At 38.1% G+C, this 27,515-nt stretch overlaps 2 protein-coding genes across 4 annotated transcripts in view; one reads left to right on the top strand and one right to left on the bottom strand.

The window, feature by feature from the left end:
- Positions 1 to 181: 181 nt before the first annotated feature.
- LOC117381604 (heterogeneous nuclear ribonucleoprotein A/B-like) lies at positions 182 to 9,574 on the top strand. Its single transcript, XM_033978592.2, has 9 exons — positions 182 to 294; positions 2,377 to 2,538; positions 3,168 to 3,336; positions 4,298 to 4,456; positions 5,153 to 5,284; positions 5,779 to 5,863; positions 6,625 to 6,786; positions 7,709 to 7,784; positions 9,247 to 9,574. The coding sequence occupies exons 2-8, from the start codon at positions 2,402 to 2,404 to the stop codon at positions 7,771 to 7,773; spliced, it is 909 nt and encodes a 302-aa protein (XP_033834483.1). The 5' UTR covers positions 182 to 294; positions 2,377 to 2,401; the 3' UTR covers positions 7,774 to 7,784; positions 9,247 to 9,574.
- A 3,290-nt stretch (positions 9,575 to 12,864) lies between these two features.
- sec24a (SEC24 homolog A, COPII coat complex component) overlaps positions 12,865 to 27,515 on the bottom strand; it is a 38,107-nt gene continuing 23,456 nt past the window's right edge. For all 3 annotated transcript variants that reach the window (XM_033978286.2, XM_055226937.1, XM_055226938.1), the window contains 14 exons: positions 25,811 to 25,923; positions 25,116 to 25,234; positions 24,977 to 25,032; positions 23,693 to 23,899; positions 23,037 to 23,160; positions 22,801 to 22,959; positions 22,171 to 22,344; positions 21,245 to 21,355; positions 20,900 to 21,075; positions 20,453 to 20,590; positions 18,952 to 19,056; positions 18,174 to 18,266; positions 17,597 to 17,700; positions 12,865 to 15,956 (listed from right to left, as the gene is read on the bottom strand). In XM_033978286.2, the coding sequence (XP_033834177.1) occupies positions 15,842 to 15,956; positions 17,597 to 17,700; positions 18,174 to 18,266; positions 18,952 to 19,056; positions 20,453 to 20,590; positions 20,900 to 21,075; positions 21,245 to 21,355; positions 22,171 to 22,344; positions 22,801 to 22,959; positions 23,037 to 23,160; positions 23,693 to 23,899; positions 24,977 to 25,032; positions 25,116 to 25,234; positions 25,811 to 25,923 (1,794 nt within the window). In that variant the 3' untranslated portion in view covers positions 12,865 to 15,841. The remainder of the gene's footprint in view (positions 15,957 to 17,596; positions 17,701 to 18,173; positions 18,267 to 18,951; positions 19,057 to 20,452; positions 20,591 to 20,899; positions 21,076 to 21,244; positions 21,356 to 22,170; positions 22,345 to 22,800; positions 22,960 to 23,036; positions 23,161 to 23,692; positions 23,900 to 24,976; positions 25,033 to 25,115; positions 25,235 to 25,810; positions 25,924 to 27,515) is intronic.

Raw genomic sequence — 27,515 nt, 5'->3', positions numbered from 1 at the left:
TATATTTTTATACTGTAAACATAAATAAACGTCCAAAATGTTTGAAAAATCTGAACCGGAAACTCAAAATGTGACTTTTTGTTGCGTTTGGACCAAAGCAACTACACGACCAATCACATTCACTTTAAGATGACCAGGTAAACCCCGACAGCCAATCGCAAACAGCGTTGTTGTGACGTGGGTCCAGATTTTGTTCCCTTCCGGTCGTATATATTTTGCCACGAGTTAGCGGCGAATTCGGAGCGTGTCCATTTTGAGCAGCAGTCCGGCGTTTTGTACAAATTTCAATCAATAGTAAGCACAATTTTACTATTAATTTTCACCTAATCAATGAAGAGAAGCCGACACATATGCAGCTTGTTTGTTTTTGTCCCTATATTCACTTAAAGCGCAAGTATTTTGTGAATGCTTCCACGTTAGCCGCTACGGAAGCTAACTATTGGTAGCATCGAGCCAATTCATTGCTTTATAACAATTTGCGATCATTTCCAAGCAAATTTATCACTTGGATCATTTCAAATCTTGCTGAACTGTATTTTAATATGCGTATGTGGGACATTATTAGTTTTTTTTATTGAAACAAAGCGGTTTTTAGCTGCACGGCCTGGTTTTGCATTGGCCGAGCGCGGGTCACTTAAAATGTTAAGCCTCTGTTAGCCCGCTGTTTATTAGCCTTATCAACTCATCAAACTCTGCGCTGTCCCACGGCTAAATTACGACCGATTCCTCTTTGTCTGCACGCATATTTGCGTTATGAAGCTTTTGTAGCAATTTGGTCCGATATTTTTATTTTTAATTTGTATTTTTGGCTTCAATGAATGGCTGGATTAATGGTTTTGGAGATTGCACGTTGTTTACAGAGTTGAAAGGACAGAGGGCTGCTCCTTTTTCCTGTTTGCAATGTGGACAAATCCTCGACTATGCAAAGTTATGCATCCACAACTGTTTTGGAAAAGAGTATTTTTGTCCAGCTTTGTACTACATTAATGGGACTGAACATCAAAACTTATTAAACTTAAATCTAATCTTTGATCTTCAACTTTGTAATCATTGAAATCATAGAATAGGAATCTATCAAAATATGAATAAAAAAAAAAAAAAAAAACTTACTTTGGGCGAATTATGTTACATGTTGGAGTTAGTAAAATTCCAATTCTTATACCACAATGATAATAATAATAATTTAAAAAAAACATAATATAATGTGATTTTCAATATTAAATAATAGTACTTTCTTTTATACTACCATGTGGCCTTTTAACTGTATTCTGTCGGTAGGTTTCATAGTGGTTAATAGGCATATACTAGTCCATGTGGTCTTATACTTGTTTTAATAGAGTTCAAGATCATTCTAAAGCTATTCAGGAAAGGTTCAGTTCTGTCCTGTGAATGTGACTTTTATTGTTGATACTTGCTAAAATGAGTATCTACTTACAGTACTAGTTTTAGTATTACAAAATTGAAGGCAGGGAGTTGCTATAAAAAAATATCATAAACTAAACTTTGCTTTACTTCTACCCCATTTTAATGAAAAAAATTGCCACGCCATTTTCAAAGTTGTTGTGATTTTTCAGGCAAGCATTCGGATTAGATATGTTCAGAGTTCACAGTTAAAGCCGTCCAGAGAAACTGAGAAAGACTGAAATGTGAACTGACAAACTAATACAATGATCACATTTCAGAACATGTTTGTACAGATCTAAATTACAGGGGTAGCAGTTTTTATACAGAATAAGACAGGAGATTTTGTTTATGAAGGAAATTCTGGTACTTCAAAAAGAACAGCCTTTGTGAGTTGCCATTTGCCTCCATCACATTTTGATCAAGATTCACAGCCCTATTACATAGCTATTTCACACAATCTCAGGAGAGGAAAAACACAACTCTTCAATTAATGTGATTTGATATAAAGGTGATGCTTTGTTTTGAAACGTGTGTTTCAAAACAAAGCATTTAAATTGGGAAACTGGCTATGGTTAGGGTTAGGAAAATGTTTTGGGGTAGTTGTGGGGGGTACATGTTAGTTGCCTGGCAAATCCAGATCCTCCTGTGATATTTTTTTCCTTTTTTCCCTGATATGGACAGACCATGCCTGTCTCTGATTCGCTAATCCACCTGGCAATAACACCCATCTGGGATTCACCGGTGACCAGACTCACATCTTCATAAAGTATTGAAGAAGTGTGAATTCTGGATCCCAGGCAAACATGCTGGCAGAAGTATATAAAGCTGTAGGAGATGGGGTTTTTTTGTTTTTTTTTTATCTAAAGTTTTTTCAGCAAAAAAGTTTTTTATAGCTGCAGAAGATAAAATGTTACAGTGGCAACCAAAGCTACTTGATCACTTCCTAACACTAACCTTGTCCCCTCTGTTCAGCCTCTTTAGGAGCAGTCTTGACAAAATGGCCGACTCTGAGACCCTGTTGATGGAGACGTCGGATCAGAATGGAGCAGAGGACGAGAATGGAGCCGAGGCCATGGCGGAGGACAATGACGACGGAAACAAGATCGACGCCAGCAAAACCGAGGAAGACGCAGGGTTAGTGTGTGCGCTCCACAGTGATTATGTCCCCACTTCAAATTTCAACATGCGTATGGGGCACTTAAAAGAGAAAAACGTCTATAAGGCACTTAGTATATTATAAGAGTGTAAGCATAGTTACTTGCCCAATTTTCATTAGAGGAAAAAAATTTTTACTTGTACCAAAATGTATTTCTAATACAATCTGTGCTATTGGGGATGTTTTCATAGATATCAATATTGGCACTACCTAAAGCTGAACGGGAATCGCATTTATTTCAGAAACGTGTAGAGGTCTAAACCACAGGGCCTGTGGTTTTAATGAATATGGTTTGATTGCACTCTTTTTAAAATTGCATTTTTGATTTGATAGCAATTATTGTTCCAGTCCCTAGATTAAAGCCACTGTGTGTAGCTTTTTAGTCACATACTGTGGCTTTATGTAAAAAGTTTTTACTTTATATTCCCAATCATGCAGGTGGCATGCCACCTCCAGAAAGTTACATACTGTACTTTCTAAAGTGTTTCCTGGTTCCATTTGACCAAAATGATTTAAGGCAGCAGTGATCAGAGTATATTAGTGGGTAATTTATTCCTGATCTGTATACCTGCTATTGGACTTACTGGACTTTGTTTTGTGTTGACAGTAAAATGTTTGTGGGCGGCCTGAGTTGGGACACGAGTAAAAAAGACCTGAAGGATTATTTCTCCAAGTTTGGGGAAGTGACGGACTGCACCATCAAAGGAGAACCCAACTCCGGCCGCTCCCGGGGCTTCGGCTTTGTCCTGTTCAAAGACGCAGCCAGCGTTGAAAAGGTGAGTGGGCGAAAAGGGCTGTAGTCAACTGAGGTCACAAAGGCTGAACGATCTGAATCTCACGCTCACTTCCTATTTGGAAAAACTGACAGTTTGTTGAATAAACTTATGGTACTTAAAAATTGCCTTGGTGATTAGCTAATTGCATCCATTCAAATTAATTTCAATTCGATTGCAGTTAATAGTGCAGCCCTAAAAACATGTCCTTCTAATCACTGTTGACATTATCTGTCAAAGGTATCAAAAATATGATGCTAATAGATACTAGAACTAGATTACTCATTTGACCAGGTATTGATACTAAAGTCACATTCACAGGACAGAAATGAACCTTTCTGAATACCATAGCTTTAGAAGGATCTTGAGCTGTATCAGAACAAGTATAAGACTTCATAGACCAGTATACGCCGATGGACTACTATGGAACCTACGTGGACGACTGAGGGATTACACAGATATAAAACACATGGTAATATGCAAAAGTACTGATTTAAAATCACATTCTATTGTGTAGAGTAGAGATTATCACTTGTATTGAGTATCGAGTCTATTCCTTGGTATCGAAATCAAGTTTGAAATCTTAGTATCGTGGCAACACTACAGCATGTAATATAATTGGCCCAAAATAAAAAAAAATCTTTAATATTGTGATGAACATTTTTGGACATGTCCTTCCACAATTATAGTTTATAACTTTTTTGGCCAGTGTTCGCATTTCTGTAAATATTTTACATATTGCCCAAGTGGTGATACTATTCAATCATAAACGGGACACGAAATCACAAAATTAATGCTGATGATGGATTCATCTGAATATTTCACAGTATTGACCACCAATCTGTGGCCCTCCGCTTCAAATATCTTTCTATATACGGACTTTGGTGATAAAAATTTGGACACCCCTGGCTTAGATGGTTACTTTTGTGAGTGTAATGTTGGTGAATGTTGTCTTTTATTTTAGGTTTTGGAGGTGAAGGAGCACAAACTGGACGGACGTCAGATCGACCCTAAACGAGCCATCGCCATAAAGAAAGAGGGGATGAAGAAGATCTTTGTTGGAGGCATGAAACCAGAGACGACAGAAGATAAAATCAGGGAATACTTTGAGACGTACGGAGAGGTGTGTATAAGGCCTGTGTATCGTGTATATACCATAGACCGTATATATATGAATGGACATAGTTGGCCCACTAACCGGCACATTCTAAATGGGAAGAGCATGGGCACGATTTGGCTCCATTGACTCTGGCTCTCGTTCACTTTCTATTGAAAAATGGTGGCCTATCTCTCTGTAACTGCTGTGGTCAGGCTCATCATTCTAGTCTTAAATTGTTTGCTTTAACCAGCTCTACGTGATCATGGGGTTTTGTTTTTAAATTATGATATGAACATTAATAATAGACCTATGAGCTGCCTTCTTTCCCTGAGGTCGCTCCCACTAGCGTTAGCAACAGGTTTTATTGACAGCGTTGTTAAGCACCTGCCCACTGCCAAAAAAGCACGGCGGGAAGGAGCGTGTACCTGCAACAGATTGTCTCTTTGGTTTCACGCTGGAAATTACAAATGCAACTGGGCTCCAGATTAGCCACAATAACTGCTCGCATCGATGAGCTTCATTTGGAGCTGAACGCTGTGGGTGACTTACTTACTCCACTTATATATACAGTCTACGGCATATACACAAACATGTACACTCAGTATCTGTTTTTGTATGCAACTTTATAAAAGTTTGAAATGTTTACTATGTATTCATAACTATCTATATTTTTCACCCTCTTTGTGCAGTTGTTAAAACCTTTTCCATATTTCCTTTCAGCTGGAGTCTGTTGAACTTCCAGTGGACACTAAAACACAGAAACGCAGAGGCTTCATCTTCGTCACATTTAAAGACGAGGCCTGCGTCAAAAAGTGTCTGGAGAAGAAGTACCACTCCATCGAAGGAAGAACGGTGAGTATGAGGACTTGAACATAAAGATGAGAGAGAGGAGAGACAGACGTTCGACACATTTATTAGTAGTACTAGTATTTTCTAGTACGTCACACTTTTACGCTAGTGGAGAACCTTTTATTTTTGTTATACTTGTGGTGCTCTTTATCATAGTTGGGCATTTTTATATGGTAAAAGGAGACATTCTGCAAAACGACTTTTCAGAGCTTTTAACCATGTTGTTTACTTTAACCCTCTGAAGTAGTATTTAGTGAAGCATGTTTGAGTAATCTTTATTCTTCTATATTCAAGATGTCCTTTCTCTCAAAATACTTTTTCCCCTGCCTACCCAATTACCTTTGAGGAAAAATATTTTTGATTCAAAATGTGGTATTATTAGAAAAAAGTGAAGCCTCAGATAATTGTATTTGTTTTTAAAGAGGGGGTATTACATTTCTATGGGGTATTAACTGCCAATACAACCATAGCATAATTGTATGTATTTTTCTTTCCAGTGTGAGTTGAAACGCGCCCAGCCGAAGGAGCAGTACCAGCAGCAACGCGGAGGCTATGGAGGGCGAGGAGGCGGCCGGGGTGGAGGTCAGATTCATTTCAAACACTTATATTAGAGCTGCAAGATTAAATGCAATTAAATCAAAATCACAATTTGAATGGATGCAACTGGCAAATCACAAAGTACCAAAATTTCCTCTACAAACAAGATAATCTTATTCTGCATAAAAACTGCTAAACTTATAGTTTAGATCTGCTCAAACATCTTCTGAAATTCTTGTATTAATTTGTCGGCTCATATATTTTTTCTAGTGATTCTTCTGGACATGTTTAAAATGTGAACTTTGAATATGAACTGACCACTTTCTAAACTGAAATATGCAAGTTTATTGTTTTGGAGACACTGCATTGGCATTCATTTTCTAGAGAATTGTCTCATGAGGTCTTGAAATTCTAACTGTTCCATCCCTACTTGTAGTGGCATAAATATTTCAAGTAATTTTGCAAAATAGACTAAGTTTATTTGGGTTAAAGTTGGGGTTAAGGTTAGATTGGTGACAATTGTGGTTAAGGCATCAGTCTCTAGGAAATGAAGTCAATGGATCCAATGTCTCCAAAATTTAACTTTTGTGCATATTTCAGTTTTGGAAATGGTCAGTTGATGCATTTAAAATGTGAACTTATAACAGAATTCTATTGTTAAAGCATAAATCGTAAATCCAGTCACAGTCACAGCGCTTGTCTGAAAAATCACAATTTGATATTTTTCCCTAATTGTGCAGCCTTATGTTTCATGTGTTACGTTGGTTTCTTTTACTAATTTTAAACTTATCTTTATCTTATTTCAGGCCAGGGCTGGAACCAGAGCTACGGAGGGTACGGTGGCGGCTACGGAGGGGGCTATGGAGGCGGGTACGGAGGAGGCTACGGCGGATATGGAGGTGGTTATGGCGGTTATGGAGGATATGGAGGATATGACTACTCTTACTATGGGCAAGGACATGACTATGGTACGCCACTTAAAGCTCACAAGAATCACTTTTGTATAATATAGGACCTTTAAGCCATGCTGTTGTTGCCTCAACAAAAACATACCTGAAGTTGTTTTGTTTCATTCACACATTTTGAGTAAGTAATCCTGAATTGTTAGGCTCTCTGCCTCCCCAAAGCTGAAAATGCTCTGCTCCACCTTGTGATGTCATGAAGCAGTAGTTTTCAAGTCAACAGCTACGTTTTACCTTTTGTTCAATAGATTGGTAACTGTAGGACATCAGGATTTTACATTTTGACAATCCTGTTAAGTAATTGTGAATAAAGTATCAAAAATATGATACTATTAGATACTAAACTAGTATCGAAACTAGAAACTCATTTGAGCAGCTTTAGATACTAAAAAAAGTCATATTCACAGGAAATGAACCTTTCTTGAGGAGTTTTAGTTTGTATTTGAGCTTTTATCAGAATGAATATACGACCTCCTGGTAATGTAACAAAAGTACTATAAAGTCTTATTATTTTGTATATGAAAATTGCATTCTATTACTTTAAAAAGCATGAGTTATCTTTACGATGGCGTAATCTGTATTGAGTGTTAGTACCTGATTGCCCGTACAATATAAAATTGTATTTTTAAAAATTAATATAATTGAAGCAAAACTTTTTTTTTTTTAATCATGTGTTTTTACTCTATTCCCATAAATTATAAACAACTGAAATGAATACAATAGATTTTTTAATACGACTTGATTTTTAAATGTTTTTGTTTTTTTAAACTTTGTGAATGATGAAAATTGATGTGACAAACAGCCAACAGTACCCTTGTGTTCAGAAAGTACCTTGGACAGCGACAGTTTGGAAGTCTCTATATAGAATCTGTCTTTTTGAAAATTGTGAAAATGATGCCTGATATTAAATATTCTGTTTGTGTTTCAGACCAAGGAAGTGCGAGTTACGGCAAAACTCCACGACGTCACCAGAGCGGATACCGGCCGTACTAAGTCTGCGCGAGGTCAGTATCACCACATGTGAGTTTGAAGTGGAACAGAACCATCTAGTGCTCCAGTCGACAAAACACGTGCCCTGCAGATCAGTTAACAAAAAGGGGGGTGTGGTAAAAACTCTGTTACGCATCCGTGTATCTGACTCAAACTGCACTCTCAAGACCACACCTGCAGGGGGAGTACTATTTATACAGAAAAAAAATACAAGGAAACAATGTATTTATATAAAGACAGATTGAACTTGTAAGTCATGAGTTTAATCTGCCTTTTTACATATAAATACCAAAGCTAACTCACTTCTCCTTTCTGCTGTTGTCCCATATAAATCCTTAGAATATAAATAAAACGATTAGTCGACTAATACAAATGGACTACAGCCATTGACATTTACTTGTTCTTGTCCCAGATGTTTTACAAAATGATGCACCATTTTCTATAAGCGTCATGTTCAATATTGAAGCTGTTTTGGTTTCCCTCCTCAAAGTTGGGGTCCACAATTTTCAAACCGTAAAAGTAGATTACCTAACTGACCCGCATCTTTCTCAAACCCTTTGAAAACTGCAAACTGGTAATGTGACAGACGCATTCACAGCTTTAGAACAGTTTTTTTCACACAGAAGTGAAGCACGTAGGCTGCCCTGACAGCCAATCAGCTCTCAGCACAAAACGTAACAGAAAAGAATCAGTCTGTTGCATCAGTGTTAATCAATACAAAAAATATCTGATCTGGGCAGTGGTTTAATATTGTCAGAAAGTGCTGTTTTAACGAATACAATCTTTAGGAGAAAAAAAAAAAAACAAGTGCTCATCGGCCCCTCTTCTGACCACTGCTGAATCACACCACATTAATCGTAGGTATGGTGGATGGAGTGTCTTGCCTAAGGACACAAAACAGTCTGTATTACTATAGCTGGTGAATGGTCTCACTGTCAAACCACTGCTTCCTAAAAAACACATGTGCAGAAGATCAACATGATGGGGGTGCACAATTTTGGAAGAAAATTGAATTTCAATTTGTCTGACTCGTGTTGCAATTTGAATAATTTGAACAAAATTCTACTTTTTGTATAACTCCTAGAGCAGTAACATCTGAGAGACTTTTAGACCTTTACAAACATGTTCTGAAATGCATGGGATTCTTGTATTGGTTTAAACTACAGGGTTAGCAGCAACTGGTCATCTCTGTTGAACTAAAGGTAAAAGGAGCTGTTAACTTAAACTACCACTTCATAACATCACAAGGTGGAACAGAGCATTTTGGAATTATTTGGAGATGTAGACAGACTGATAATGCTGTTACCTCCTCAAAAACATACCCGGAGTTGTTTTGTTTTGTTCACACGTTTGAGTAATCCTGGTTTATAACATGGCTTAAAGCTCACAAGAATCCATTTTGTGTAATGTAGAACCTTTAAGCTTGTTATTGTTGAGCCTAATGCTAAAGTCCGATTTGTTTTTGCCTTTTTTCAGGACTCCACTGGGACTGACAGACCTCTTTTTATGACAGAAGACCATTTGTACAGAGCCAACCCAAATGTAACTTAACCATGTCTCTTTGTTTTTCACCTTTTTTAAGTTTAATTTTAGTTTTGTTTTTTTTCCTCCTCCCTGTCCGTGTTGTGATGTTTCCTCTCATTTCCTTTTTGGAAGTGAACATTTTACTGTACTTTTTGGTACCTGTTTTGATTCTATTGTATTGTAAGGGTTGTATTTTACATGTTGGCTTGCTTTACAGAGTAGAAACCAAGGCCCTGTAAACAAGCTTTTTGAGGAAAAAAGAAATAAAGCATTTTTGAGTGATGTTTATTTGGTTTTCCATGTTTCCAGCGCTCCTACAACGTCAACGTGTGGGATTACAACTAGTTTGAGTGACTTCTTTTGCATTTTTGTAATAACGTTTTGGTTTTTGTGCATCTTTTCATGTCAGGAGCAAGAAAGTGAAATATTGAAATGAAATCTTTGATTTTGCCGTCAGCGTGGATTTTGGTTAAAACATATTTTTAAAACAAATGTGCTTTTTTTTTGTAACTCCTAAGAACGCCCTAGAAATGATACATGCAGTGGTTTAAACTTGTGGCCCTAATTAAACGTTTCTGTCCTTATTTTGGTTCTAATGTTAAATCTGTTGAATGACTCAAGATTCTGTCTGCTTAGTTTCCCTTTGTCTTAACAGCTGAACGTTAAAATTAATAAAAACATGTTTTATCATTTGCATATTTCATTGTTTTGAACGGTGGCATAAAGGAGATATGATTTGTTGCGCTCACAATCAGCAGAATGACAGGTTATAGGACACGTCAGATTCTCAGGTGGAATTTGCTGTTTTGTTGACCTTGTTTAATGTCTCTGTAATCACTAGACCTTTCCACATGAGCCTCTGTCAGTACAGATAAACTAAGGTTAAATTATTATTCATAATCGCTTCTAAAAGTGATACAAGTTGGTACAAGTAAATGTAAAAAGGATGGTTGTTGTCAGCTGAACTTAAAGGGCCCACATCACTAATTTTTCTGTTTCCTCATCACAAACATGTCTGGAGTTGTGTTTCATTCACATATCTTTAACACAGACTCTGCACAATTACACTGCGGTCTTCTCTCAGACATAAAACACTTTGCTCCACTGTGCTTTTAAACTCCATACACCTTCACTAGAATAGTTTGAGTGATTTCACACCTGGAATTGCCAATCTCTACTGAACACAAGGCAAAAGGAGCTGTTAACTTGAAAACATCACAAGGTGAAATAGAGCATTTTGAGCTTTGGAGATGTAGACAGGCTAATAATGTAGGATAACTCAAACGTGTGAATGAAACATTGACTCCAGGTATGTTATTGAGAAAGTAACATGGCTTAAATTTCACAAGAGCTATTTTGCAAACCAAACTCGGGTGTCCTTTGGTGGGTGCTCTGGGAGTATGGGGTCTGGGGCCCTTTGCTAAGGGCTGTCTGGTCCCTGTATGACCGGAGCAGGAGCTGTGTTCGCATTGCCGGCAGTAAGTCAGACCTGTTCCCAGTGCATGTTGGACTCCACCAGGGCTGCCCTTTGCGCCTAGAAATTCTGTCCATAAATATAATGAACAGAACTGGTGACAGGGGTCTGGTTTGGGGATCACAGGATTTCATCTCTGCTGTTTGCAGATGATGTTGTCCTGATGGCTTCATCAAACCAGGACCTGCAGCACTGGGGCGGTTTGCAGCCGAGTGTGAAGCAGCTGGGATGAGAATCAGCTCCTCCAAATCTGAGGCCATGGTTCTTGACCGGAAAAAGGTGGTTTGCACTCTCTGGGTGGGTGGTCTCTGCCTCAAGTGGAGGAGTTCAAGTATCTCGGGGTCTTGTTCACGAGTGAGGGAAGGATGGAGCGTGAGATTGACAGTCGGTGCAGCGTCTGCAGTGATATCGCTGTATCGAACTGTTGTGGTAAAGAAGGAGCTGAGCCGGGTAACGACCGAAAGGACAAGATCGCGGATAGAATCGGCCGAAATGAGTTTCCTCCGTAGGGTGGCCTGACGCACCATTAGAAATACAGTGAGGAGCTCAGAGTAGAGCCACTGCTCCTACATGTCCACGACCTGAGGTGGCTCAGGCATCTGCTCAGGATGCCGCCTGGACGCCTCTATAGGGAGGTGTTCTGGGCCTGTCCCACCGGGAGGAGGCCCTGGGGAAGACCCAAGACACACTGGAGGGACTATGTGTCTCGGCTGGCCTGGGAACGCCTTGGGGTCCCACCGGTGGAACTGGAGGACCTGTCAGGGGTGAGGGAAGTCTGGGAGTCCCTGCTTGGACTGCTGCCCCCATGACCCGGCCCTTGATAAGCGGAAGAAAATGGATGGATGGATAAATCACCGTGTATTTGCACAGGTGGGTAGCTCAGTTACACTGAATAACTTAAAAGATGTTCAGTGATTGGCCTCTTTACTGTTTAGATTCTTGCGTGTCATTATTTATAGTAATAGTTTTTATTTAAGGGGACAATGTATGGTGGCATAATATGTTCTGCACCAGACTGTAACATAATGACTTGTTTCTATCTGCAGTTCCAATATCTGAAATTACTGGGCCTATCCATATGAAACAAAAATGTCAGTGTCAAACAAATAATAAGGTTTAACTTTTGTACTTTATAAATATAGTTTAATGGACCCCTGTCCTTCATTTGAAAAGCTGACATTAAATAATGAAACTGAACACAAACAATCAGAGCAGAATGAGCTTTGAACTTTGGCCACTTTTCACAACTCACACATACACTGCATCTAGACCTATATCTATATACAGTCTATAGAATAAAACCAGTTTACTAAACACAGAGAGCATCACCTGTTTGTGGGATAGATTACTGTACATTTAGGGGGTTCCTCGAGGTTATGGAGCTCTGGTCCCACTGGGGGCACTTGGCTCAGTCTAACAGAAAGAATATCATCTATTTGTGGGAAAGAATATTATACATTTTGCAGTATCCTGGAGGATTGGGAGTTTTGGTTCCACTGTGTGCAGAGGCGCTTAGGTGATCCTTTCTGGGTTAGACTGAACCGTTTGTGGGATGGATTATTTTACATTTTGGGGTTTCCTGGAGGCTCTGGTCCCACTGGGGGCACTTGGCTCAGTCTAACACAGAAAAGATAACTCATTTGTGGGATGGATGGGGTTATGTACAAAATGTACTGTAATCTATCCCACTAATAGGTAACTCCACTCCAGATGTGGTTAAGATTAACAACATTAAAATGTGATTTAAGTATGTAATTAATTTAGTCATATTTACAATGGGAACTATCCCACCAATCGAGACGCAATTTGCCAAAAAAAAAAGAAAAATATGTTGATCTAAAACATTGATGGGCTCAACAGTGACAGCCTGCTTTAGTTCTTATTTCCCATAGACTTTTGGAAAAATTTGAATATTAAGATTTCCAAAACATTGCAGACTAAGCACAAAATGTAAATTCTTACAAAACAAAAAAAAACAAAAAACAACCTGTCACGTTAAAAAAATAAAAAAAATGGTCATTTCAAAGCTTTCAAATTGTGTTTTGGTCTTCACAAATTTTCACCCAAATAAAAGACACCAAAAAGAGACACTCCGGTAAAAAGTCCCAAACATTTTATTGTAGCGTCATTTCACCTTAAGTTTATACTAAAATCATAATTACCTTTATATAACGCAGTCTGTTCAATGTACAAGTATCAATAAGCATGTTTAAAAGATCACAATGGCTTCGTTATGTCTGTTAGATTCCCCATATCCTATTATATTAAAATATTTCATATATAGAGACAGAGGCTTAATAATTATAATAAAAATAAAAAGTGAGTTCTCGTACAAGGCAATTAGAGCATTTAATCTGATCGGGAGTTTTAAATTAAACAACTGTCAAAAGAAACAAAACTAGGATTTCTGAAAGTCGACACTACAAAAAGCTACTGTACATGTTACAATGACTTGAATTTTACAGGCGAACTACGTAACATTTCTGGAGGACCTGCTTGTCTCCATGGTGACACTTGTTTTGCCTTGAATGTTGTGCAGTATAGCATTAAAACGTGTGAGTTACCTAGATACAGGTCTGATCTGTGGAGAGGCAGCCCGCTCACAGTAACGATGCATGTTTTTGACGGTAGAAAACATGAGTTGAATAAATGCAGGATTTTTATGTTTAATGCCATACTGCGGAACATTCCGGGCAAAGCAATAGCATCTCCATGGAGACAAGCAGGTGGCGAGCCCTCCAAATTTTAAGTTAAATAGTGCATCTTTAATCTTGTTTTGATGGTAAGGTCAACAAAATATGTATCTGTAATATATTTGAGTTTTTTTTCCTTATTTAATGGATTATTGGAACTTGGGTTTAAATACAAAGAAAAAACACACATTAAGTGCAATTTTTTCAAACCCTATAAGCAGAAAATTGTGGTTTCAAAAGTAGTAGTCGTTAACAAATTTGGCCAATATTTCAGACTTGTTTTGTGATATTTTTTAGTTAATGCAGTTGTCAACACTGCTCAAAACAAGATTAAAAATTTGAATTTAAGCCATTTTAAGTCATGTAGAAATGTAGTTTTTGCAGTGAATTGATGAAAAAACAGGACATTTTCAAAAGGATAACACGCAACCTTTTTGCTCTTTCACGACCACTAATGTCCATCTGACTTCAGACAATTCAACAATTTCAAAAATAAACTAGAATTTTGTCGACACACAAATATAATGACTATAATAAAAACCACACTCCTGTATAAACATGTGAAATGCATTTGTATGAGGTACTAGCAGTGCTCTAATGACATTTTTAACCAAATTACGCCAAAAGGATCGACCAAACATTTTTACATAGCTACGCAAGTAAAATACAGGCGTAACATGTAACTTTTCTGGTGTTGCTTTACCTAGAATGTTCCACAGTATGGCATTAAATTTATCTCCATGGAGACGAGCAGGTGATGCCACTGGGCTGAATAATTGCCAGTTCTGTGGATTGTTTTTTTGAAGCTGTATCGTTCGGTACTAAAAGTAGTTCAATAATTACAAGATATATATAACATCTCCATGGAAACAAGCAGGTAGCGGACACTCAAGCAGAAAAGTTACACAGTGCAACTTAAATTTTTAATCTGAATTTTGACCCATCTTTCACCCAAGCACTGTCCAGAATTTGAACCAACAACCTTCTGACTATAATTGTTAGACTGGTACTGGAGTTTTATTGCAAAATTACTGTTAAAAATAAGAAAAACGTTTAAATAGATAACCGTTTAATTATTTATAACTTTGAGATTGCATTCCCCCTTTAAAATGTAAGTTTTTATTGCGATTTCATTTAAGTTTAGACCTGCACTTTAGATTATAAATACAGTGGACAATCCAATATGGCTACCTCATACAAACACATTATAGTGAATAGACATTTAAATGCTCTGTTGACGCCCACTAACAGTCTCAAAAGTAGGTCTTCACTGAAAAACAGGGGTGTTCAGATACACTTAAGTACTTTGTTTTGTCATTACTGGGAATTGTAGTGTCTAATTGAGTTTAGCTATTAGATACACAATATATAGATACTTGCACTGTATAGATCTGGTCGGATTTAATTTGAAACAAATGGACAAATTTGTTAAAAGGTCCAATATTACGCAAAATTGACATTGAGCCATGTTATAAATGTTGTTGCTGTTGTTAGAAACATCAGAAACATACCTGGAGTTGTGTTTGTTTCACTCACATGTTTGAATAATCCTGTATTATCTGTCTGTGTCTGTCTACATCTCCAAAGCTCAAAATACTCTGTTCCACCTTGTGATGTCACGAAGCGATGGTTTTCAAGTTAACGGCGACCTTTTACCTTTTGTTCAGTAGAGATTTGAAATTCCAGAGCTGAAATGATCTAAATGATTCTAGTCAAAGAGTATGGAGTTTTGAAAAACAGTGGAGCACTTCCTGTATTACCACATGACATCACAAGGTGGAACTGAGTGTTTTCTGTTTGAGAGAGGAACTGTTAAACATGTGTGGATGAAGCAAAACAAAACTCTGGGTATGTTTTTGATGAGGAAACATTATAACATAGATCAGGAAACAGTACGTACAACTTTGAATATTGCTTTAGTTTACTTCCTTCATATATCCTTGATTTGTAAATTTTGTAAGTTTAACCATAAGGTACAAGACTAATTTCACAAATATTAATTACTGCTACATCTCCTTACAAAGTGGTATCAGAACATCTCCGTTTTTGAATCATTTTTAGTGAAGAAAGTGAGAGAAAACCACCAATCCTGCGTATCTTCATGCCTGGGGACATTTACACAGCATTGTTCTATGAGAAAAACACTGAGTCATTAGATCTCTATGGACTTGGATCACCTTTGGGTTGTAGTTCGCCATCTGATTCTTTAGCTGGATACAAAAAAGCGCCAGTAGCTTCAAAATAAGTCGTTCATTCCTTCTCTCTGATTGGTCAGTCTGAAAAGTTAGATTAGAGTTTATTTTTGTCCCACATTCGCGCTGATTTACATAGATCTGCACACACGGGAAAGGAGAAGGGTGAGAGGGGCGGGGCATCTGGATTATTTGGAGATCTGTTGTTGCAGATGAAGAAGGAATTCGTAATAGGACAGCGCAGACTCCGTTCGGTCCTCGATCATGTTCTGCAAAAAGCTGGTCTTCAACTGGCTCTCGTCTCTAAAACAAAAAGGGAAAACTGTAAACAAAAAAATACCAAAACCTAGAAACTGATAAAACAGTTTAGATCAGGGGTGTCAAACACATTTTCACCGAGGGCCACATCAGCAAAATGGCTGCTCTCTAAGGCCCAAATGTAAGACAAAGCTAACAAATTTTATAAATTGTTAATTAACTGTTTCTGTATTTATCACTTATTCAAGTTAGAAATATTGCATATGCATTTGCCTAGATGTAAAAACATGACTGTGTAACTGCATATTTCCTGATAAATTGAGATTTTAAGACCATCATCTCTTTTAATTTACCCTGTCGAGGGCCATATAAAATGATGTGGAGGGCCACATTTGGCTTGCGGGCCTTGAGTTTGACACATGTGGTTTTGATTCTCATTTGAACAGGTATTAATACTGAAAAAACACACAAAGAGCAAAAGTGTACAGTTTCTGAATAGGTTTAGAATAGTCTCAATTCAAATAAGAACTAGTATTAAATCACATTGTGCTGTCATGATACAAAAATTTCAAACTATTTCAATACTAAAGAAAAGACTTGATATATATATATCTCGATAAAGATACCACGATAATAAAAACACTAAACAATAGAATGAGGGATTATGATTTAATATTGAAAATCAGTGGTCCAGGTAGGTTCCATAGTGCTCCATGGGCGTCTACAAGTCTATGTGTCTTATACTTGTTCTGACATTCTACATCTATTCAGGGAAGGTTAATTTGCTACTGGTCTTAGTATCGATCAGTATCCGATTTTCAATACAACATGGTCCATGACAACCCTACATGGTACTATAAAAAGGTCTGTTCTTCTATCATCTAAAAATATTTTATGTTTTTCAAGATACCTAAAGCACTAAACATGTTGGCATTTTTCATTCACTCCACAGCTGTCCTGGGGCAGACTGATAGAAGGCTGCCACTCTGAGCCATCCATCACTTACTCACAAACCACATTAGCACAAACAAGGGGGGTGAAAGTGTGTTGCCTGAAGATACAATAGCACTGCTGCTAAACTAATCTGAGAATTTTGAGAATTTTGAGGTTTAAATTACACTGTTAGCAGGGTTAAAACAGACCCCATGGAGACAAGGACTTTACACAAAATATAGCAATACCCAGTCACAATGAAGACACAGGGACATTTAGTGCAGAGGTCATTATATTACAGAAATAATAGAAGCCTTTATGATTTGCGTGGTAAGTTGGATTCACTCTTTGAAGGCTGTAAACTTTTTAAACCACATTAAGATGACATTTAAATTTTATTGTAGGGTTGTCAAAAGTAGTAAAAATCAGATATTAATCGATACTAAAACTAGTATTGAAACTAGATACTGATTTGAGCAGGTAAAAAAAACAACCACAGGACAGAAATGAAGCTTCCCTGAATAGCTTTAGAATGATCTTGAGCTGTATCAGAGCAAGTATAAGACACATAGATTAGTACATGCCCAAGGACCACTATGGAATACTATACTATAAGTACTATTATTTACTGTTGAAAATGGCATTCTATTGAAAGAGTATTTTTTATTATCTTTGTGGTATCTGAATCAGTTTAGAGAATAGAGCCTATTCCTTTGTATCGATAACAGTACTTTTTATAAGTATGTCCTGACCTGATGATGTGTAGTGTGGGAGCGAAGGGTCTCTGGTCCTTGAGCCACCCCACAAACGCTCTCACTCTTTGGGACTCTGCTGTGTCCAGTTCTGGGAGGAGATACTGGGGAGAAAACACAAAATCAGGGCGATCTGAACCAGTCTGAGATAAACAGCAGGAGATGGACTATAGTATGGGATGAACGATTTTCTAAATGCAATTTTTCTGATGAGCATTGCGTTAAGATTTGCAAATTATGTTTTAATAGTTGGATTCTGTTCAAGGATAACATTTTAAACATGTCCAGAGGCATTAACATTTGAGAGTGAATTCTGCACTGTAAACTAATACAAGAATCCAATCCTATCCTATCTAAACTACAGGGTTAGCCTTTTTTAAATAATAAGACTGGAGATTTTGTTCAGAAAAGCCTAAAGATAGCAGAATGCTGCACAAGTGTTGAGGCATACACGCAAGGATATTTTGTTGTTTGCAAAGGACTCAAGTAAATACAGTCTTTGTGATTTCCTAATTATGACCATTTCATTTTAACTGGGATTAAACTTGCTGCTCTAGACTATAGTAGAGTTTAGTACCAGGTTTTCAGGCACGGCGGCGTAGCTCGGCACGCCCAGGACTTGTGTGAGGAAGGCGGGGTTACAGTTTCTACCAATCCACAAATACATCACCTGCACAAACAGAAGAAAAACTAAATCAGAATAGCCAGGTAAAACAAATAAGAGCTATTTAGCTTATACCACAGTCAGGGTGAATTCCAATGTCTAACTGCTGTGTAAAACTTAGAAGTAGTCCAGCAATAGTTAAATCACATCTATTCATGGGTTTCAAGCCATGGTAACCGTCCTCCGTGGTCATAGTAATTAAGCGATTAACATAAAAATATTACATCTTTGTGATGACCCATAAAGGACCTTTCCCCATTCAAAGTCCTTCAAATCAGGAAGGAATTGTTGAAAAGCATTAATTGATACTTTGCACTGACATCACGCTGGGGCTTGTTCAGTAGTTGCTCTGATGACACAATGCACACATTAACACTAAAAAAAAGTTTAGTGTCTGAAAACTCAAGAAAAAATACAAAAAGGATTTAAACAGCACATTTTCAGGATCCTGTGATCAATATGAGCATGCATGGTGCTGTTAGTCGTTTCATTTTCAACAAAGACCAACCTGGGTAATGCTAGCTAGCTTATGACTGTAATGTTATTAAAGAGGGACTTGTTTAATAGCACAAGCTAGGCCTGCAACCAGCAATGATTTTCTTTGTTGTGAGTTAAAACTGCATAACGCACAGCTCCTCATTGTTTAATGCTGAAATAACCAATGAGTGCTGCACACGCTCAGGTCACGTACCGTCCCTGCGTCCATCAGAAACGCCCCCTCTCTGCAGAGCTTCTCCACAGACAGCTGCAGGACTCTGGGCTGAGGGATCGTACGGTCGTTTATGTTTAAAGCGCCCTGGACACAAAATACACAGTAGATGGCATTTTAGTTGATTTCACAATTGGAAAAGATACAATTCATGCAAAAAATATGAAGGCTGGAATGAAGTAATTTCCTCTGCAAGAACTCCTTTAATCTTTTGTGTTTCACGTCCATTAAGTAAAGTTAAATAATCGCATTTCAACTGATGTCACTATTTGAAAATGTGTAATTAACAAATCATGAAGGCTGAAATTATACAAGTGTGTACACGACTGTAGTTTCCTGTGAGAACTTTATTTAAAGAGGACACGTCATATATTACTGTGGCTTTCTAGCTGCTTTTAGGCCCAGCCTCTGTCTAAAAGGTACAGAATCTAAAGAGGAACACGGGGTCACTATGTGCTACTGCTCATGCTTTAGGGCAGCTTTGCATTGGAATCTCATGTTTCAGAAAATGGCTTTTTAGAGATGCACAAATACCACTTTTTCCAAAACGAGTATAAACACTTCATTTGAATAGTTGTCAATACTGATACCAGACATTTTTTACAGGAGTTCTATTACAGTGGTAAATCCAATTAATTATTGAATTATACATTTTATATACAATTTCATTATAGTATAGCCTACTTTTCACTATACTACTAGAATTTACAGTGAACAGCCCCTCAAATAGCCCAATATAATTTAGATAATAATATTATTATATTAATATTTACTACGTATTTGCAGACTGTGTGCTCTGCACTAACTGCTGAGGAGACACTTTTAGCGTAACAGTGAGGGTTTTCTTACTTAACCAGTCACACGTTGACCAATATGTACACGTTATACCTCTTTAAAAAAGCTCTGAACCTGCTCTATTCACTCACTGCCATTTACAATAAGTCCCCATACATGCCCAAATAAAGAATCACCAGCACCACTTAGCCACATTAGCTGCTACAATCTAAACACAAGCACTGCCCTGATGTCCTCTGTGAACTATAAAAAGCCTTGGCAGTCCTACATATTTTTACAGTTTATGTCACATATGATTAAAGCTTAATGGGCAGAACAGTTAAAGTGCACTCTCAGAGCTCACACTGCTCAGTTGAAAGGTGAGCTGTGAGTGTTAAAATAAGATCCATAAAAGGGACCATTTTCAGCATTGTTTCATGCAACACACCCACTTCTGGCACTAGTGGGAATTAAACATGACAAAAAATATTAAAAGCATTCTTTTACAAATGCACTTGAAATCCATGTATTCATAATGAAAAAGATGGAAGTTGTGGCCAAATTGGTCCGAATTATTGCGTGGGGGAAAAAATGACAGCAAAGTAATTTCAAAGGCTCAGAGCGAGAGGAACAGGATTCATGAATTTTTTTTGTGAATGAAGCAAAATACAACTGTGTGTTTTAGATGGTTAGAACATTCCCTCCTCACCTCGTCAGTGAGATCGTCCACTCTGTAAAGTGCCGGGTGGATCATTAACATGGCGTAGACCAGCGGCTGGTACTTGAGCTGACACATGGCAAACACGCGGTCGTCCAGTCTGGTGCTCGTCCCCACTCTGAAGGCTTTCTGTAAAACACAGAAACAAAATCATGCAATAGGTTTAAATCATTCTTAATACACTATAAGTTACCAGCGAAATTCTATTTTTATCCAGTACAAAGTAATTCTGCAGCAAGTATCTGATACTAATGAGTTTTGTAATAAAACACACTGAAACTACTCTAATGAATGTTACCATGGCAATGATTATTTTTTTCATTCAACCCCAGTTTCAAGTCATGTAAAAATTAAACATAAGAGCAGAAAACCTAAAATATAAATAATGTATTAATGTACAAAAACACAGTATTTTCACTGTATGGAACAGTACTGTACCTGTTTGTGCAGCGCAAGCACATAGAGAGGGAACAGTCTTAAACAGGCGGGGGCCAGGAGCCCGGGCTGCTGGATGGTCAGGACAGACTGTCTATAACACAATAGAGAGTCTATGGCTGCGTTCGTCAGAGCGTCTCGGGCATCACTCAGGCTCGCTGTCACCGAACGGTCCACAGCTACAAAGAGAGAAATATATAGTTAGAATAATAACGCTGCTTTCCTCATATTGCCCAACTGAAGAGAGGGACAAAACAGGGAAAAGCTGGGGACTGGTAAAAGTGGGGCCAGACGATATGAAAAAAAATTAATCATGACTCTTTCCTGTTTAAAGTGCATAGTACTCACCCATACAGGCCAAGAGTCCACTGATGGCCTGAACATCAGCTCCAGCAAAAACATCAGACAGAGAATTCACCACCGGCAAACACAGCGTGTGCACTCGGATCCTTCGCTCTCCTGCGAGGACAAGTATGACATGTAAGGAACTCATTTCTCATTAAAGTGAATGCTGCTTTCCTCCCCAGAAAGTGTGTGGAAAACAGTGCACAGTGGTCTCATATTCCTGCCTTTACATCTGATTAAAAAACATTTTGTCTCAAACTTATAAGAAAAAGTAAAGAAAGTCACTACATGCTGCTTTAGGCTGAGAGCTGATTGGCTGTGAGGCCCACCATGGTCTGGTCTGGCCTGAAAAAGCTTTTCTAAAGGTGTGATACCGATTGTTTAATAATATGGAGAAACCATTTGCCGGTTAACTCTCCTGATATTTTGGGGCAATATGTAGGACCAATTTTGATAATTTTCTCCAAATTTGGTATGTTAAAATTACTACAAACTCACCTACCTTTTTGTTACTACAAATCTATAAGAGCTGTGTAGTCACATTTAGTGCAGTTATCTCTTCACAATTAAGTGTTTAAGTAAAGTTTTATGTGTATTCTTTAGGCAGTAGGTCGGCCCAAGCAAAATGTCAGCCTCTGCTGGGATTTGAGGCCCATAGTCGACACGCTGAAAAGTGCAAATATTTACCCAATATATTTGTCTATCTCTAGTATTTTTTATCACTTGCATACACATGTGCTTTGGCATTTCACATTTAAAACTAAAATAAATTATATGTCTACTTTACATATGACAGCTTTGATCATGAGTCTATGTGAGCTGACTCAAATCTGTGTCTATCTAACCATAATTATAACATTTATCCAAATCTTAATCCTAGCCCAAAACTTAAACATAACCCTGACTTTTACTATAACCCAGCCCTGTACCTTTGCTGGAGGTGTACAGCAGTGCAGCCTGGAAGGACACTAGCTGCAGGTCATCTAGGTTTTCATCAATGGACATCTGAACAGCGAATCCGGCATCTGGATTCACGTTTGGGAGCGAAAGTAGGTCTGTGGAGCGGACAAAGAAATTCCCATGGAACGTGTGGATCGACAGGCCTGAGGAGAGACAAGAACAACCATTTGTAACCACCAGTTAATGTAAACAGGTATTTAACGTTCAAGACAAATGATATTTTCACAAATAAAAAAACATGATTTTGTCTACTAAAGATGATTTGGGGAAAAAAAAAAAAATATATTTATATATATATATATATATATATATATTTATTTTTTTTTTTTGTGAAGAGCATTGTGATTAGATTTGTGATTTATGTTTCAATAATAGGATTCTGTTCAAAGTTCACATTTTAAACACATGCAGAAGAACTGACAAAGTAATACAAAAATCACATTTTAAAACATGTTTGTGCAGATCTACCCTACAATTTGTTTGCAGAATAAGACGGGAGATTTTGTTGTTTGTGGGGGAAATTATGGCATTTCAAAGATTGCAGTCTTTGCGATAAATCTTGCAGCCCTAATGCATTCCGCACATACTCTCAGACTGACCTTTAGTGCAGCGTATCCTCATGACTGCCTCAAAGCCGATCTTTCGTGTTAAATATCTCTTTAGATCCTTCTGGAAGCGTTCAACCTGAGCGATGTTGTGCTGCTGATGGTACGAGGGGTAATAATACACAGAGCCTGCAGAGTATCTGGAGATGCAGCCTAGAGGACAGAGGCAGGGGTTTTATCATTAGAGTCATCTCATCGCACATAAACCTAACATGTGACAAACACGTTACCGAGGGAGGCCAGGTCACAGTACTGAGCGCTGAGCAGGAACAGGTCTACTGCCACCTGCTGGCCAGAACAGTCCAGAGCCAGTTTCTTATAGAAGTCTGTGGCTGGAGACAAGTGCTGCACATCCTGGTGAAGAAAACAAACACACTGACAAATCAACAAAAACAGTCTGCTAAATATGTCTATTTACATCTGAGAAATTGCATTTCTGTGATGCACAAACTACAATGGTGTGCTGACCAAGACTGCACTGAAAAAAAAATCTTTAGAATCCAATCATATAATTAGTCGACTTTTACAAATCAAGATGGTCTAAGACACCACTGATCAATAATGGACTAAAATAATAATGTCCTCCAGTTCTATAGCAGAAATGCAACACTGGCTGTGGTCATATGCAAACTCAAAATCAATCATGACAACAGATTTTTTGAGTTATAAGGTGATTAAGATGGCATAAAAGTTAAAAGTGACCTCATGGTCTCGCTGACACTCACATCAGATTTTGAAGTCTTCATGTAATTTAAATTATCTTAAAGGTTCAGAAATAATCTTATAATCAGATTTTAGTGTGCATTTAAACAAAGCCACAGTAGATACATCTAAACTACAGAAACCCAGGTTCACATTCTGCAAAAGTCTTTGCTGTTCTCGTCACCTTTGCGGCGGCCCTCTGGTTGGGGTCTTCTCTGGACTGCAGTGCTCCAGCCCCAAGGTTTGGAAGCTGGGTCTGAAACACTGACATGCGCCCCCCAGTGGGTGACAGCAGCTTGAATGCAGCCTGCAGCGCGGAGCCCAGAGCCGACTGAGTCTCCATGGTCTTCTCAAACAGAGTAGGCAGGCTCTTTAAGAGGTCCTGCACCAACTGTAACACAAAAGGAGAAGCAATATTCATAAGGTTACGTTTTATAGGAAATGAACAGGGACTAAATGGTATATTTGAGAACGGGGTGGGGGATACAGACAAAATGTAGGTGCCTTTAAGGGCTGTAGTCGACTCCAAGACATGTTCTGCCAATCAACTAGTTCACTAAAAAGGGGGCATGGCAAAAGCTCTCAAACTATTATGTATCTCTATGTATCTGACCAAAACTGCACTCACAAGAGTACATCTGCAGAGGGAGTTCATGCAAAAACAACCATTTATGCAGAAAAACGTAGGACAAAACAATGTATTTATATAAAGACAGATTTAACTAGTGAATACAAAAGATGCAGAAGTGTGGACATTTGGACATTTCACCTTATACCAATGTTTGGACACTGTAAATATCTCTTTTTGCAGCTTTTTGATGCTTTGCTTTTTGTGTAAATTTTCTAAGTGTGTAAACCTTCAATTCAATATTGTCTTGGGAACTAGTTCTATAACCCAGCTCTATTTGTGAATGTTGTTCATAAATTGAAATTCAGTCATTTCTAATGGTGAGAAATCAACTTAGGGCTTTTTAATGGAGAAGCCTAAAAGCTGATTACCAACCACATGCTTTTAACTGACGTGAAGAAATTTTACTATTTTTGTTTTAAATGTCAATCATTAAAAGCCAGCATCGTTTATGTTCAGTAAATTCATTTAAAAAAGCCTTTTATATGTCTATCAGTCATCATTAAGACGATATCCCAAATCTTTCTTGATGTAAAGACAGTAGCTCAGTTGGTAAAGTGTTTGTCCACTGATCCAAAGGTTGGTCGACATAAGCATCATTGGTATAGTAGTCAGATCCACTGACGTACAGGTTGGTGGTGCAATTCCAGCTCCCACAGATGAACGCTATAGTTGTGTCCATGAGGAAGACACTTAACCCACCTCACCCTTGTGTCTGCGTACACTGGTGTATGAGTGTGTGCGTGAATGGTTCCTTGATGTAAAGCACTTCGAGTGCAGGGAAGGTGGAAAAGTGCTATATAAAGATGTTAGGATTTGCCATCTATAATGTTTTCTTACCTCTTTACTCTCATTAAGGTTTACTAGAAGGCTGTCTGGTGTTGGTAAAAATATATCTGTGGAATACAAGTACAGCAGTTATGATCTTGTCCCATATTAAACACATTGATCTACAGTGTCTGTACCTGTGAGGCCTTACCTTCTATATCAGACACTATGAGCATCTGTGGCTGTGAGAGACCCTCCTGGAGGTTATAGAAGTGAATGGTGCTGTCGAATGTGATGAAGCCCACTTTAGTTCGAGAGTCTCCGGGAAGTCTGCAAACAGTAAGGAATGAGGTCATAACTGGAATTCTAGCCTTAAGTTGGAATCACACCATTCTTAATACAGTGGCTTTGTCCTGGGTTGTCCTGGATAAAAGGAATGAAAGCCATTGCTTATTTCAGTAAGCTGGTGACAATATGCTCCTACTATTTCAATACAATAGCTACAAGTACTGGCCGACACCCAATTTAAACAAAAAATAAAGACGGAACTAAATCTAAATGTGTTATACAAAGCTGTTCTGTAGTCACTTGAGAGATAAATAACAAATAACAGCTACACAAATAAAAATTAAAAAAAAATTTTGTCCAACTACAACCAGTAAATAGTCTTACTACATCAATACAAGTGCAAATAGGATATCAGCTAAACCGCTATTTGGAAGCCAACACCCGATGTAGCAAAACTTTTCAGGATCGCCACAGATTTCTGATTGTTGCATCCCTAGCTCCCACTTAGTGTGTTTGGACTTTTTTTTCCCCACAGCTGAAGCTGTAGATGTTCTCCAAGACATTATTCCTGCATGAAGCTCAATGTTCAGTTCTATTTTAAAAAAAGTAAAGACATACGAGTTTAAGTTGTCGAGCAGAGACTGACAGAAGACGTGCAGATATCCGGTTTCCACAGCATTATGAGACACATCCAGAACAAACAGGTACACGGCCGGCTGCGGAGGTCTTAACTGAAACAAAAATATTAAGAAGAAAAAGGTTAGTGCTGATAGACAGGTCCGGCGTGATCACGTAGCTCTAGTTGTCACATTAACATGTTAGCTTCTGTTGCCATGAACAGGTCTCAAATGTTATGTTTGTGACTGTTTTACGTTTTATTTTATGGTGTAAGCTGAGATAAGTCTAATCCTAACCTTAATCATAACCTGTTTCCTAACTTAAAAACTTTGAACTCTGGTCATTTGAAGTGATGAAGTACATGAACAATCACAGCAGACTGTCCCGACATTCTAGCATTAACCCAAGAAAAAGGTTTAACAACAATCATAAAGAGACTTTTCATCAAAAATACTAGATTTACAAATTTCTTGAGTAATTTTGATGTAATGCTTTGTCTTCTTAAAGCTTTTATCTTCATCAGATGTTTTGGAGACTGTATCGACAATAGCTCAGTTGATAGTGTCAAATCCTTGAAGGTGGAAAGGTGTATAAAAATATGTACCATTTATCATTTTTAAGTTAATGATTATTTGATTACTTTATTAGCCAACGATTATTCCAGTAATCTTCACCAGATGTCATCTAATTTTCTGCAAGGAGAAGCTTAATGCTACACTCTGGAATAGCAAACAACAAAGTTAAATCTATCAACTGGACAAATCTTGTAGGAGTGGAGACGTTTCGCTGCTCATCCAAGTTCTTCAGTTCTGGTCAGAATGCTGGTGGCCACTGCCTTTTAAATCTAACTGAGGGGAGGGGCTAACTACACTGAAACTGTAAACAGCTATTGTCTGTAGTTTCAGCTGAAACTACCCTATTCAGCCCTTAACGACCCTGCTATTGTTCTCAATGTTCTGTTTAAGGAAGAATTCTCTTTCCTAACAAAAATAGCTTCTTTAACTCCCCTCTCAAACCATTTCTTTTCTCTGGCTAAGATCTGAACTTCACTATCTTCAAAGGAGTGAATACCTGCTGTTTGATTCACACCATCCACTGCAGCACAAACTCGGAGTGCTCCAGACACTACACCACAGAGCTCAAGTGGTGCCTACAAACACAGACGGAAAAGTAAAGGAGGAGCAACATGTGGAGAAAGCCCTCTCTGCTTGTGGATATCCAAAATGGGCCTTCAAAATTCTAAGAGCTAAAAAAAACAGGGAATCTGAAGTTTTTCAGACACACCCGCAGTGTAAGGGATGGTAACACCTCTCCTTCTAGGTTTCAGAATCTTCAGACAGTATGAGATTCCTGTCTTTTTCAAACCCACTAACACTTTAAGGCAAAAATTGGTTCACCCCAAAGACAAAACTCCGAGCCATAAACAAAGTAATGTAGTCTACTCCATTCAGTGTAATGAAGAGTGCAGTGAGCGTTACACTGGAGAAACTAAACAGCTGCTCCATAAGAGGATGTACCAAAACCGACGGGAGAGCTCCTCTGGACCCCAGTCTGCCGTGCATCTCCATCTTAAAGCCACTAACCACTCCTTTGAAGATAGTGAAGTTCAGATCTTAGCCAGAGAAAAGAAATGGTTTGAGAGGGGAGTTAAAGAAGCTATTTTTGTTAGGAAAGCGAATCCTTCCTTAAACAGAAAAGGGGGCCT

Source organism: Periophthalmus magnuspinnatus, chromosome 14, assembly GCF_009829125.3.
Source record: "Periophthalmus magnuspinnatus isolate fPerMag1 chromosome 14, fPerMag1.2.pri, whole genome shotgun sequence".
Lineage (NCBI taxonomy): Eukaryota > Metazoa > Chordata > Actinopteri > Gobiiformes > Gobiidae > Periophthalmus > Periophthalmus magnuspinnatus.
This window is presented reverse-complemented; position numbering and strand designations above follow the sequence as displayed.